Source organism: Pyxicephalus adspersus, chromosome 5 (assembly GCF_032062135.1).
Source record: "Pyxicephalus adspersus chromosome 5, UCB_Pads_2.0, whole genome shotgun sequence".
Lineage (NCBI taxonomy): Eukaryota > Metazoa > Chordata > Amphibia > Anura > Pyxicephalidae > Pyxicephalus > Pyxicephalus adspersus.
Window position 1 is genome coordinate 136,816,088 of NC_092862.1, and position 15,688 is coordinate 136,831,775.

Genomic DNA, 15,688 nt, shown 5'->3' on the forward strand with positions numbered 1-15,688 from the left:
TATTGTACAACTGGATTTTCAGCATCTGGCCTGAATATCAGACTGAGATCAGCTCATACTCTTCCGATTATCGATTCAACATACCCATGCTATTGTCTCTACACCAATATATGAGATCAGCCCTTATATGTAGAGAAAAGCAGAACACAACAACATTGTACAATAATGAACATGACTAAGAAGGCACATCATTGACTCAATGTGCATGATCTGAATTGTGCTACTTCATGATCACCAGTGTTTGGATAATCTCATTACACACATTAATTACACATTGACGAGGGCTTAAAATAGCTTCAGCAGTCATGTGCTTCTACACTGGGCTCTAAAAATAGTCAGCACTACCTATTCATATTCTCCCTCTGCTGTGCTTGAGAGAGTTTAGATCCAGATATTTTATATAACTGTGCCCTCTTTTGTATTGATTTAATTCTTACTGGCACCGTTCTGGAAATTTTTTACCTAATTTGCACTGGGAGCAACCAAATTTAAAAAAAGAAATGTTTTGGCTGTAGCTGAAAATTTCTTGCAAGCACAGTGCATAAGAAATTATGTGCCACTCCAAGATGATTATCCATAAAAATCCAACCAGGCTTAGGCTCTGGAATGATCTTTTCTCCCACATTTTAAGAACAAAAAAATACAACTTTTGTAGTATTTTTATTCTACCACTAGATGTCCTTCATGCAGGGCCAGCATCAATTGCCCCAGGTCATACTGGAACCCGCCCCAGACTGTGACTGGATATCAGTAAGAGAAGCAGCACAGTGATTTGCTCATCTATGTCACGCTGCACCATCATTCAATCCTAATGGTTCTTGTCATATTGTAAACTGATTACATTTTGAACTATATTTCGCTCTCACATTTCAGTCCCACTAATACCAGGTCAGATTCAGGTACTTTTGCAACCAAAAAATGCATTTTATAATGTGATAATGATTAGAGAGCTTCATACATTTATAACAGGCCAATAACGAGATCTATTTTGGCACAGGAACAAGTCCAGAATAACTGAAAGGATCTTCTGTAACAAGTTTAGAAAAAAGAAAAATCTGCTAACAGCTTGTCTGCACTTTTAGATAAAGCAAAGACCATGGGGTCCAACTAAACGCCTCCTTCAGCACTGAATTCATTCTGCTTGTTGAGGTGATGGTCAGCCTGGCTTGCACCTAGAGAGTTGTTCAGAATGTCCTAGATTAAAGAAAAGAGCGGGATAACTCGGGTCTCACTACATTTGAGCAGATCAGAGATGGAGACTTCAGATGCGGTGCTCGGTAGAGGGAAATGATAGGAGGAAAGGTGTGCAGCACCACCAGGAAACCCAAAGAAACAACCCCAAGCAGCAGCACTAGGGTGTATAGCATTGTTGCCATACATTTATCTATTTATTTTATTGCTCTCTGTAATTCAAATGTGTTTTTTTGTTTATTTCTAGTTTTGCTGGAGGAACGTGGGACTGGGAATATTTAGGATTTGCTTCTCCAGAGGTAAGAGATTTCTACTCACTAAATTATTTCTTCAGTGAGAACTCCTAAAGTACCCATCAACTGTGATTGGCAGTTACAAATCCAGTATGTGGTAGAATTAGACAAAATGATGATGCTTTTATTGAAGTACGTATCTAAGGGCTGCACAGAGGTTTAGTGGCTAGCACTCTGGTCTTGCAGCACTGGTTTGAATTTTGGCCAGGGTGCTATCTGCATTGACTTTGTATGTTTTTCTGATGTTTTTAGGATTTGATTTTACTCCAGGCATGTCAAATTAATTCTTCATCTCAAAAACGTACTGGTAGGTTCATTGGCTTTCACCTAAATCCGTTTCAATGGCCTATGACTATGGTATTGACATTAGATTGTGAGCCCTAGTGCTGCAGCAGATGTCATTACTAAACAAAAAAAAAAAAAAGCAAAATAAATTAATAGGTACCCATGTGCATCTGACCCTGGGCTTTTGTATGCATTTTAGTTCCCAAGGACTGCATGGTGGCTCAGTGGTTAGCACTCTGGTCTTTGCAGCACTCGGTCCCAGGTCTCGGCCAGGACACTATCTGCATGGAGTTTGTAGGTTCTCCCTGTGTTTGCTTGTGTTTCCCCTAGGTACTCCAGTTTCCTCCCACATTCCAAAAAACATGCAGTTTGGTTAAATGGTGCCCCCCAAAATTTACCTTAGACTGTAATAATGGCATATGACTGGTAGGGGCATTAGATTGTGAGCTCCTTTGAGGGACAGCTAGTGATATGACTTTGTAAAACACTGCGTAAGTTGTCAGTGCCTAATAAATACTGTGTAATATTAACAATAAGTCATGTTACTTCAATGTCATAGGACACTTTTGTTAAGTAAATGTCAGAAATACGGATTAGGCTTTGTTTGGCTACACTAGAAAGTGACAGTTGTTGGAGAACCAATAATTCATTTATGATCTGTAAACACCTACAGGAGTACGCAGAGTTTCAATATCGTAGAAGACACCGTCAGCGCCGCCGTGACTTGCACAGTATGAGGAGCAACACTCCGGATCCCGATGACCACACAGAAAGCACTTTGGGTATGCTATGATTTTCTAGACTAGCGTCGGCTGCATTAAAGTTGTTTTAACAAAACAATAGCTGTAAATCGTTTTCAGCTCATGACCTCAGAGTGTACTGGTGAGAACCAGACCACGAACCCAGATTACATTAGAAAGAGTCTTTCTGTAAACCAAGATTTTTCTGACAAGGATCAGCTCTTGAACCTGGATTACACTAGAGGCAGACAGTAAATGCAGATTACAGTAGTATGAGACTATGCACCCAGAATTCACATGAACCCAGATTGCACCAGCAAGGTCAGACCATGAATCCAGATTGCACCAGCAAGGGTCAGACCATGAATCCAGATTGCACCAGCAGGGGTCAGACCATGCCATGAATCCAGATTGCACCAGCAAGGTCAGACCATGAATCCAGATTGCACCAGCAAGGGTCAGACCATGAATCCAGATTGCACCAGCAAGGGTCAGGCCTTGAACCAAGATTGTATTTGTAGTTGTCATCCAGTTCCTCCTACTTGGTTGTTTATCCTAAATATTTAGGTGCCATACCCTTATATTTAAACAATGTAAATGGAGGGAAGAAGGGGTTTTGTTGGCAATTATGTATTATGTGATAACAACAATGTATATATATATATCTTAGTGACAACTACAATGTTGATACAGTATAATTTTTTTTGGTCTCCACCCCGTCAAGCTTTGTGGGGTTTGTTGAGACTAGAAACTATACAGCCTATTCTGATTCCTATGGTTGAGACTATAAAATTATATTGTATCACGATTGTTATGAACATTGTAGTTGTCACTAAGATATATATATATTGTTGTTATCAAAATACATAATTGCCAGCAAAACCCCTTCTCTCTCCTTTTTCTTTCATTGACGGGTCATCCAGTTAGCCCAGATTGTACGGGTAAAAGTCAGCCAAAGAACCCATGTTGGATTAAAATGCAATAGGCAGAGTCAGCCCATGAACCTGGATTGTACTCACACGAGCCGACGGACATTTTAGGAAAGATCAGTGAACTGTTTCACTGTTTTGGTAAGGTAGAAGAATAAGGAACTTTGGATTGGAGAGGGATTGAAAAGCCATTTTTATATTGTATGGTCAGTTTAATCCCTGTCATTTCAGATACCCTGGAGGTTCGTGGCAGCAGAAGACATGGCACATCCACAGTGAGTCTGACTATCACTGGTCTAGTATATAGCTTTTGTTTGTACTGAAAATATATAAAATATAAATGTTTCAGAGACAATAGGATTCTTTGCAGCAGAATTTAATCAGTGTAGTGTCATTATTCTAGTAATTGTATCTGGCTCAGGGGTTGGAGGATGGCAGTCTCCGTGTGAAGGGGTTTACACAGAGTTTTGATTTATCATTTGTCAGAATCTTTTTCTTGGCTAAAGTAAAAGTGAAGGCTGTCATTCTGCAAAGGCTAGCTGCCATGGAGGAAAAAAAAAGAAAGCTTTATTATTTCAGACATTAACTCTTGTTAATATATAAATATCTGTATACTTCCATGATACCAGAACTATGTATACTTACCTTCAGGAATTCCTTTTTTAGGCACTAAGTTCACTGGACGATGACGATCCTAACATCCTCCTGGCCATTCAGCTGTCCTTGCAAGAATCGGGCCTCAATGTCGATGAAGAGACTAGACAATTCCTCAACAATGAATCTTCGCTAGGAGCCATAGGTTCATCTCTGCCTACGAGACTTGATCCATCTCCAATAAGCCTGGAGAACCCTAGGTCTGCATTGAGTAGCTCTGAGCTGCTGGAACTTGGTGAAAGTCTGGTTAGATTAGGAGCTAGCAATGACCCATATGCAATAGACCACATACACTCAAATTCATTCACAGATGTCCCAACATCCAGCAGTGACCTTGATTCTTCTAGTCAAGACCCTAACATGAACGAGAACCTTCTAGGAAACATTATGGCTTGGTTCCATGACATCAACCCTCAGAGCATCGCCCTTATTCCGTCTATGGCCTCAGAAACTGACGTTGATTTACAGCCGCTGAACACCAGCGACCAGCCGCCCCCTCCTGCTCCAAATGTGGCAGAGGAGCATGCACTTTTTCAGGATGCACTATTTAACGAAGAACCAGAAACGCAAACAGAGGAGATTGCTTCAGAGCTGACAGAAACTCAGGCTGAAGCGGTGTCACAGAGCGACGACCACACCAATGAAGTCATGAGCAGTGTGGCCAGCTCCGAAGATATCTCAAGTAGAACTCCTGATCCCCCAACAGAATGGGTCGAACAAGTACATTTGGTATGAGTACAACAAAACCCTTAAACATCTATCTATGTGCAGATCCTCACATACAACCTCAACACGATGCCACTGTACGTTTTAGACCAATTAGTAAACGGATGTGTTGGGAATTCTGTTAGACCTTTAACTCAACTTGAACTTTTAAACTATATTTTCTGCATTTAAATAATGGAGTTTGATTGCCTTTTTTTTTTCAAAACAAGAAATTAGTAGGGTGAAATCTTTACTCATATAAAATGCAGTCCTCATGTAGCCTTAGCTTGTTAATAACTTACCTTAAAGATATGGGTTGAGTTTTTCATTTTTGTTTTTTTAAATCACATAGGTAGTTCAATAAAATTCTTGCTGTGTTGTCATACCTCAGTTTTTGGCCCCCCGGACACTGGACTTTGTATCACTCCAATCATATTTCTTTTGCTTATTTAGTTATTGTCACTTACGGTTGATAATTATTTTAGCTACAGTGGTGAGACAAAAAAAACAAAACTGTATTTGGCAAACTGAATTAGGCGTACATAACGACACAACTTTGCCAGTGACTCCTCCTACCTTTTGTCGAGCCTTATATCTTCTCTCCAGACAAATCTTTGGATATTTTATAGTCTGGCTTCTAATGTTCACTCAAAAGCTGTTCTGGCTTCTAATTGCCACTCAAAAGCTGCATTTGATAAATGTTGTTTTCATTTGCAATTGCAACCTCTACGTTTTTAATGTTTTTAGTCTCCTGCTTTATGCATCTCTTCTTCCCAGCCTACTAAGAATATTGCAGACTCTTGATATATCAATTTATAGAAGGGGGTGGGAAATATAAGATATAAAATAGTAAATAACAGGGTTAAGCATTTTTTGAAGAAAATTAAGGGACCTGTGTTCAAATGTTGACATAAGTCCCGACTGGAATTGCTAAATAACGAGTGGCTGAGGCTCTAAAATACCTTTTGTAAAGAAAATGCCATTCCAAGCTCATTGCCACTTAAGCACTAGATCATTTTATCACTGCTGAATGGAATATCAGCCAAACAAGAATCCGATCCTTTTCTTCAGCATAGTTCAAATGAATATCTAGACCTTCAGATATGTAACCCAACATATAAGCAGAACCAGAGAAAGCATTTTCACCAGGAAAGGTCTCCTGTTACTTTTATTTACCAATTCCCACATGACTGTTAGCAGATGAGAAGGATCTATATTAATATTTCCATGTATAAAGTTCTATTTTTAGTCTAAAAATATCTTCCTTTCATAATGGTCTTTAACCTAGATTTGCTGTTAATCTTAAATCAACACATTGTTAAACAGAACAGATGTTGAGCTTGGCTGATACATACAAAATACAGAACTGATTATATATTGTAACTGGTACATTGCAAATAGGTGTTTTAAATTGATGGCCCCCTGACTTTTTATAGTAACGCTAAATAGATGTGTTATTTCCTGTGTCCTAAATATGGCTATTCAAAATGCAGAAGGGTAGATTGAGCAATTTATTAGAAGTCCATTTGGAAATGTAGAATTATTATTTTGGATAGGATGAATCAGGAACTGGACTCTAGAGTGCACTGGTGACTTGTCGGGAAACCAAAACCCTAACACAGAAATATAATGGCAGAAAATATGTGCTACATAGACGTTCTCGTCCACAGTTGCATACCTTCCAGGATCCGAGAGATGATCCGGCGTTTGTTTACATTCCACTGCCACACATCCTCTTTCCAGCCGGAAACTGGTCAACACAGCCCCATAGACTTTGAATTCCTATAACTATACAACTGAGCAGGGAGGATTAGGGAATATTTTATTATTGTGCATGTTCAGTACATTTGAACATGCTTGGAACAGACATATATACTGTATAAATCAGTGTTGAACCCAGATTTTTTTTTTTTAAGCCGGGTGTTAAGAAAATTGTAGGTGGGTGGCAGCCCTGGTATTATGACCCAACTCTTCAGTAAGCACCCAAAAACAGCCAGGTGGCTTCTGAAAAGTGCCGCCCGGCTAAAAGGGCCTGGGGAGAACACTGTACATACTCAGATATTAAAAAAACAACCAAAAATAAAATAAAAAAAGGGGGCAAACTCAACAGACTACAATGTGTCCAATACAGGATTTGGTTTTCCTGACAAGTTAGTGCTGAAGTCCAGCAGGGAGTCCTATCATCCCAGCATGGAAGTGACCAAGCTTGGCACCTTCTTCTATGAAGAATTCACTAGGAGGGTATTTGTTAAAGCCCACTGTATTTTTTGCATTTTTAGTGGATTCTTTATGAATATAAAAGGTGAATTTGGTTCCATTGGACTAGATTTGTCCAAGCCTTTTGTTTTTATTTTGTAGGGGAATGGGGACTGTTGATAAAATGTGTGTGTCTATTGGGGATTTTATATTCTAATATAATGCTTAATTTTAGCCCTGCAATTCTACATAGGGGTGCGTCTTGTTTTGGATGCTCCTTCGTGTCTCTCTTGCCAAGCAATGTGGGTGGTTACTTTTTGCAGCAGCCCTTGCCACTTACTGTGTACTATTGCTTAGAAACAGGAACAGTACTGTTTGGGGTGGTTAAGGAGGTTCTTGGATATCATGGTATTGTACATGCTTTAGAGTCTTTATGTTGAGCGATGATCCAGAGATTGGCCCATAACCACCCAAACCCCAAAAATCAGTTAAGTAACTAAAGGATTCATTGCAATATCAATCTTATTCACTGGCAGCAAAATTTTACATTAAAACAAAAAAAAAAGTTGAGGCCTGTGGTCTCTTTCCTATTTGAATCATTACTGTGAACACATGCTGAAAGTGGTGACCAATAGAAAAGGCAATTTTTATTCAACCTGATTTATGGAATAAAAGTGGACCTGCTACATGTGATGCTTACTTGCAATGTCTATTTTACTGACAAACTTACCCTTTTATGAGAACCCTCCTAAATGTTGCTCCAGTTTCTGACATTTCCCAAGAACTATTAAATATAACGGTGTGACCACTCAGATTTTCTAGTGAATGCTGTTAACATTTTCAGGCATAAAGGGAATATGCACCGTGCCAATAAATAGGCTAACGATCACTATTTGTGAATTTTTAGAACTGCTCAGATATTGTCAGCTTTGTGCAGATATGTAAAAGGTGATTATAAAAGGATCTTTGAGCTGAAAAAACAGAGGCAGTGTAACATTTGTTTAGTTATAGGCTGTGTTTGTGCCTACAGAAGTTTTAATGTTTAGACAGGTCCACTTGAAGTAAGTGAAGCTATAAGGGATACAGTTTTTATTGAAGTGCTGAAGGACTTGATGTACTGAGGTGATGATGTAAATGACTGTATTGGGAAATCGGCACCAAGTACATAACGGATAGTTGTTGGAAAAAAACAGATATTACTTATGGAAATACAGGAAGCGCAAAACACAGGGTATGTGGTGATATGATTGTGGCATGTTTTTGATTGCAGAAGTGGAAGCAGAGCAGAATGGCCTTTTATTGATCATGTTGACATGATTTGTATAGAGAAGTGTCAAGCTACAACCAATAGGGGTGCTTGAAGATCAAATTTTTAACATTAGTGCAGTGTCATCTAATTCCAGCTTTAAATAGCAATGGTAAGTCATAAACATAGTACACTATATAGCCAAAAGTGTGTGGACTCCACCATCACACCTATATTACCTTGTCAACTATTTTACTCCCAAACCATGGGCATTATTGGGGACTTACTTCTCTCCCTTCACTTGTTGCTTTAACAGCTATCACTTTGCTGAGACTTTCCAAAAGATTTTGGAGTATCTGGAAGTTAGTGCCCATTCAACCAAAACAGCATTTTTGAGGTACTGATGTTGGATGAGACCTGTCTTACTGGTAGTGTTCTGATTCATCTCAAAGGTGCTCAGTAATGTTGAGGCTTTGTGCAGAGCACTCCAGTTCCTTCACCCCAAAGTCATCAAACATGGTTTTTACTGAGCTGACTTAGGCACATTTTGGTCATTTTGGAATTGAAAAGGGTCTTCCCCCGAACTGTTATCACCAAAGTCAGAAACATAGGATTGTCTAAAATTTCTTTGTATTCTGTTGCATTCACAGAATCCTTCACTGCAAACACCTAAGTTTTGATTGGTGTTCACATTGTTTTGGTCATATAGAGTGTGATGGCCAGTGGTCTGTAAAGCTCAGTCTGTGTTGCTTTAGTTTTATGAAAACCTATAATTCAGCAGATGCCCACTTTGGCTGCTGCATGCAAACGGCTGAAAGACAGTTCTTACTTTTTTATTATTTTATTTATTTTTTTACTACATATGTGCCTATCTGAATTGGAAAGTATGAGGTCCCAAAACAGAAACAGAATTTTCTTTTTTTGTTCACGGAAAGGGTTTCTTTTTTTGTTTTTCTAACTGCTGCAGTTTAAAATATTTGTGCTCAGTGGAAGGTTTCGTTGACACTATGTGCAGTGGGGCCAGCAAACCTGGAATGAATTTCGTAAAAGTAATTTGCTATTTGTTAGCAAATGTTTTCAATCCTGGACCAGATCTATTCCAGGTTTGCTGGATCACCCAGCTTCACCGAGGAAAGTGTATCCTCCCCAGCCTTGGAGGTCTTTATTAAATCAGGCCCATGGTGTCTAATACACCAAATCCTTAGACATCCCATAGAAAGCTATGTCCGGTGTTCTCACAGTGTGGTGTGTTTCTATATTGCACTTCTGCACACATTTCTGTCCGTATTTGTGTAGTTCTACATTCAAATTAGTGAGTAACCATCACAAAAGCCAGCAATGCAGGTGGTTGTGCAATGTAGTATAAAGCACAGCAACACACAATGAATATATTGTGAATGAAGCCTACCTCTAAATATCTTCTTGGATTGCTCCCTCTTTACCCTGACCTGAAAGGACTGATTAATACCTTTACTTTAAGCAATACCTGTCCAGCAGGAGCAGATTACTTGTGAAATAAAACCTTCTTCAACTATCCATTAAATACTGACTTACAGACCACATGCTAGTTCCAGAACAAGGACTGCATTGAGCCAATTTAGATTCTTACTGTTAAAGGGAAAGTAAGCTGACAATACACTTTGATTTAATATCCAGATCACTTAACAATTTACTTCTATTTAAATTTCTACTTTTTGTTTGCTTGCTGTGCCATATTTTCATGACTGTTTTTATGTTTTTTTTTTCTTTCTGTAAATCTGTCAAATAATTTAGCACCATTGCAGCACAACCACTGAGATAGATAACAACCAACAACAGAATATTCTGCTTAGAAATGTAATTTGGCACAAGCAGAGTGGTAGGAATGAACTGAGAGGAACAGTAAAACATTTTATGTGCAGCATAAGTGGGCCTTGTATGTATGTAACACGTATGTTTGGAATGGGATGCTACAGTGTACATATACAGTATGACTTGCATATGAGATGGAAACATTTCTATAAAAAGAAGAGATTACATGTTTTGACACACTTTTGATTTTTAATTATGATGGAAGTGCAGTGTAAATCAGAATGTAAGGCAATGTAAAGTTTTCATGATGTTAAATGTGCTGTTCTTCGTTTAATGAATGCCATTCCATACTTTTGGTATACAGATTAGTAGCTACATACCAAAAATATGGAATATCCCTAATTACTAGATGCCACAGTCAATAAATGCTGAATGACAACTTAGAGAACATCTATAGCCTCATAGACACTGGGGTTGATTTAATAATTGGAATACGATTTGGAATATAGGCTGTTCACCTACCAAGGAGAATTATTGCTTTGCAGGGGTTAACTCAGCTTAGGAAATGTTGCAATAGTTTACTAATAGAATAGAACATGCAAAGAAGAACAGGATTTTTTCTTCCACACCTTATTTACTAAACCATGTGAAATAGCCCATGCAGTGAAATCAATTTGTTATGTGAACAACCTAAATTTAATTATTAAATCAACTCATTGTGTTGTTGGGAGCAAAGTGAATGATTTGCATTGACGGAGGGGAGCAATAAAGTAGAGGATTTGTTCTGTATGGCAGGGCCGCATTTATAGGAAAGATGGTTGCTAAAGGTACAGATGGAAATTTGATTTGTATAATACTGACACACGTGATTTATTTTCATTGATGACATATTTACACTACTAAAAATAAAACCTAAAGATTAAAGCTGAAAAAAACACCATTTAGTGCATTAATTAAAATTGTATGTATACCCTAATCATGAATTTCTCTTACTTGTTCATTTTGGTCTGTTAAATCTACCATTGGAAACATTTTGTTATATGTTTTGTAAGTGCAATAAAACCTGTTGATCTCGTCAGAAATTCAGAGCTGTCCCGTGTCCTCTGCACACTTTTTATATTTGATCAGAGCCCTTCTAATTCATATCTTGTACAAGGGAATGATTAGCCTTTATGGTTTAAAGATTTGAGAGAAAGGGTGGTTGAGTAGTTTTTCCCAAAATGCGCTAGGAGGATGATGCCACATATAAAGTATGTGCAAAGCAAAGTCTTTTTTTGAGATCAACAGGTAGCTTTTTACACTTGAGTTTAAAAAGGGGGAAATGTGCATATAATGCAGAAATGTACTGCATATGTGTTTTAGCCTTGCAAAGGGCTTAGAAGAGAATCATTTATTCCCTTTAATTCCAAAGCGATCAGCTTCATGTAACCCCGTTTCTCAGTATTCAGTGGGAAATGGTGGTAGCACCCTGAGCTGATCAAGACTTTATTGCTTTGCAAAGAACTGACAATAAAAGTGTTAAACATACTTACGGGATGGGATAACTTCATTCCTCAGCTGTTTCTTCATTTTCCAATTACAGTATTCCTTCCATGTTTCTGAGATAAGAAGAAGGAACATCTTTAGGCACAAATTAAGTAGGAAAAAGTATACAGACACAGAAAAAACAGTGCACCTGCCTACATAGTCTTTTATGTCGCAGCCATGGGAGAAGTGAAGAAGAATAACATGGAGTGGCATTTGAGGAAAAGGTGACAGAAGGAACTGTTCTTGTTAATTGGGGGCATTTTGGAGCTATGTCATTGAACTGGGTAGATTGAAGACCAATCTGTATGGCTTAACTACAGAAGCAAAGTGTGGTCACAGCCCAAGTTGTTATGCCTGGATCACAACATTGGGTGAACACTATTGCAATTCCTTGATTTGTACTCCCCACCATGTATTTAGATGCTAGCCTAGAGTTTAGCTTTATATTTCACTTGTAGGCTTCTGAGATTTTCTGCATTAGAGCACAATGCCTACTAAAGTCCTTATTGCCCCTCCTTGTTAGAATATGGAGATCTAGAGCAAAGTACAAAATTTATGCTAATCCTAATGCTTGGCATTTCACTTGGTGCAATGAAAACCCAGATTATGTATGAGTGATATTTTTATTGACTGTGTTGGATTTATTTTGCAGTGGTAATACAAAGTTGTCTGCTAATAAGGTCTGGTGTTTTTTTTTTCTAGTGAGGTAAATTATTTGTACTAAACAAGACATCATTGTGTCTTTCTTTTTCTGATCAGTCATTGCCAGTTGAAACATTGAAAGGAATACTGGAAATATATTTGATAGTCTGCTGTAATATGTTACAATCTCATGTAAACCATCCATGACCTTTTAATCAATAGGAAACTTCACCTACACAGAACAGAAATGTCCGTTTTGTTAAGGTTCATTGAAATGACTGACAACACTAAAGGTGTCTACACATTATACAACAGGTGTGTGACCAGGGCAATCGTGTGATAAATCCCAAATATCATTTGTTTGGCCCTGCAGCCATCAACCAGCACAGCCAACATGAAGGGCCATGCAGGGAGCGCACTCATTGGCCTGGGTAAATGGCAGTTGAACAAAGACCTAGTATTGCTAATCAATGTTCAATATCAATCAGAAAATGATCAGAGTTCTCCCCAGTGCCTTTTAACTGGATGCACCACTCGGCACTTTATAGTGACCACCTGGCTGGCAGCCCCAAGGGCTGCCACCCGCCTACAGCCTCTTTCCACACACTTTAAAATAATTATTGGTGGAATACTGATGATTCTGTAAAATACCACAGCTGAATCCATATTTTAACAATATTTAAAAAAAAAAATGTCTTCTAGTGTATGGCTGCTCAATGGCATTCCATAGCGTATGGATTGAGCAGAATGGTCCACTTATTTATGACAGTGATTGGCTTGCTCTGGCCAATAGTTATCCACATTATTTTTTTTTTATAGCTATATGTGTTTTAATTGGCACAGAAAATTTGGGGCTTTTTAGAAATATACCACAACATACACTAATTAAAAGTTAATATTTCATTAACATCAATATTAAAACATACAAACAATAAAATCACTTATATCAAGCAACTACTTCCATTGTAATGTTTGGCCATTATATTGACCGCTCACGAACCAGCGCAAACCTTGTCCTTAGCAGAGGTGGCTTCAGATCTGTGCCCCGTGTCAGAGTCTAGACTTCTTTGGTTCTCAGGGATTCAAGAGAAAGCAGGTTAGGAAACGAGTTCTACACAGAATTTTCTACGCCAGTGGTCGCCAACCTTTTCGGTCCGACAGACCACTAAATTTACTGCCTCCAGAATGTGCATGCCTGGGGTGCTGGGTTTCACTCAAAGGGGAAGAAACTCCCCCTTTAGTGATATCATGATGACAGAACCCGCCCGCTCTCCCATTGCAGATCTAAGCCTGCAATTGGAGAGTGGGCGGGTTGTGTCTCTGGACATAACCCGCCCACTTCCCTGAGGAAGGGATCTGTACGGGGGACGTGGTCCGCGGCTCTGACTGGTGCTTCCCCCCCGGGTCCTTCCCCTGACCCTGCTAAGGAGTGTACCAGTGAGAACCACAGACCATTAAAATTTTTGACCGCTGTTCTACGCTCCTGCTTCTGGGGTGCCAATAATGAAAGAAGGATTTCTGTTTCCCTTATAGTATGCCAGTGTCACACTGGGAGGGGGCAAGTCCTCTGAAATACAGGCTCCTTTGGGGACATCAGATAGAAGTGATGTTTATAAACCAGGAAGAATGATACGAGAAGTCTTTGAAGAAGATGCCTGTTCAAGGGGGTGTTATCTTTCCTTCTAGTTCCTTTGCTCTATCTAACCCCCAGCTGGAGTCATCCCTGCTAGATTTGTCCTCACTGACATTTCCAAGGCAACCCTCATCAAGGATTACCAACAGTCATATTGAATATATAATTTTAAATGGAATATGCAAAAGTGCTGATTTTATACAACTCATGTTGTGCACTCCAACAATACCTAAAGGCTTACCCTTAAGATGCTATATAATCGACCCAGAACATTTTTTTACAGCCATGGATATTTCTTGATTCTGCTAGCAGTGAATGAAGATTGACTGTTGTATAAAATGCAATACTTTTTTAGGGTGTTAAGAATATTTTGAAAAGTTGTGGCATCTATTCCCATTCTGTGAATTGAAAATAATCCATATAACACAGATAAATTGCTATTTGTATTAAAATAAAAAAAGATTAGAGTCTATTAAAAAGAAAAGTAGGCAGCATGGTGGCTCAGTGGTTAGCACCTGGGTATTTACAGCGCTTGGTCCCAGGTTCAAATATTAGCCAGGACACTATCTGCATGGAATCTGCAGGTTCTCCCTGTGTTTGTGTGGGTTTCCTCAAGGTACTCCGCTTCCTCCCACATTCCAAAAACATGCAATTAGGTTAATTGGCTTCCCCCATTCCATTAAAGATATACGACTGAGGTAGGGGCATTAGACTGTGAACCCCTTTTGGGGGACAGCTCACAACTATGATATATGACTATGGACTTTGTAAAGCACTGCATAATATGTTGGTGATATATAAAAAATGTGCAGTAATAATAATAATATTATTAATTACTGCCCCCTTGTAAACCAGCACTCACATTCCCTTCACTAAGGTCTTAAAGGGCCACACACCAAGTGCAAAATGTCATAAAGGAAGTGTAATAAAGAATGTGAATAATATTATGTAAGGAAAATGTAACGCTAACCTCTCTACACATGGAAAATTCAATTTCTGTAAAAGCTTTTGCAAAACTGACCACATTAGGCTTTGTTCACACTGACAATCAACCAGAGAGTTAACTGCAGCGGATTTCTACCCCCAACCCCTAATGAAGCCTTTCAAAACTTCTATACACCTGAATAACCCCTAAAATAATTTTCAGGGGTCGGGGAACCCCTGCTATAATTAGAAAATTGCTGGTAATAATGTAACCACCTCCACCCCATACAATAGTCAGGAAAAAAAGTTTTGGTTTCAGGCAGCTGGCTCTGCATTTCAGTGTTACCCCAAAACTATGAAGGCTGCATTTTATGGGAGGTCAATCAGCCAAAGCTTAAGGCAACGTCTGGAGGAACAGTGGTTCTGCACTAATGTGTGAAAAGGCCATAAAAATAGCCCAATACACACATGTCCAGGACTGGAAATTGTAGATGACACTGTTTGTAGTAACAAACTTACCAGAACCAGTGACCGTGTAGTCCTATGCAGCAGCTGGCTGTGTTTTCTACCATATTTTACACTTTTTGCCAACTGTTGAAGTGACCTGCAGAATGCACTGAACAAGCAAGCACAGAAAATACCGCAAGCCCTCGTTTAGAATTTACTGTAATTGGCTGCCGTTTAGGTGGAAATGCACCCCCTGCCCTGGTCATCAATGAACAGAGACATGCGGAACTCTGCAACCTAAAGCAAGAAGTGGGACTAGAGAATCTATTGAAGACAGGACAGGGAGAGAAGAATCTGCAGAAGCTTGGACTGGGACTAAAGGATCTGTAAAAGCCGGGACTGGGACTGAAGAATCTGCAGAAGCCGGGACTGGGACTGAAGAATCTGCAGAAGCCGGGACTGGGACTGAAGAATCTGCAGAAGCC

The 15,688-nt window shown here is 39.1% G+C and overlaps 1 protein-coding gene across 2 annotated transcripts in view; it reads left to right on the top strand.

The window, feature by feature from the left end:
* Positions 1 to 12,236, top strand: part of ANKIB1 (ankyrin repeat and IBR domain containing 1) — a 118,975-nt gene extending 106,739 nt beyond the window's left edge. For both annotated transcript variants that reach the window (XM_072412849.1, XM_072412848.1), the window contains 4 exons: positions 1,439 to 1,490; positions 2,443 to 2,551; positions 3,670 to 3,713; positions 4,105 to 12,236. In XM_072412849.1, coding sequence (XP_072268950.1) covers positions 1,439 to 1,490; positions 2,443 to 2,551; positions 3,670 to 3,713; positions 4,105 to 4,827 — 928 coding nt within the window. In that variant the 3' untranslated portion in view covers positions 4,828 to 12,236. The remainder of the gene's footprint in view (positions 1 to 1,438; positions 1,491 to 2,442; positions 2,552 to 3,669; positions 3,714 to 4,104) is intronic.
* The last annotated feature ends 3,452 nt before the right edge of the window (positions 12,237 to 15,688 follow it).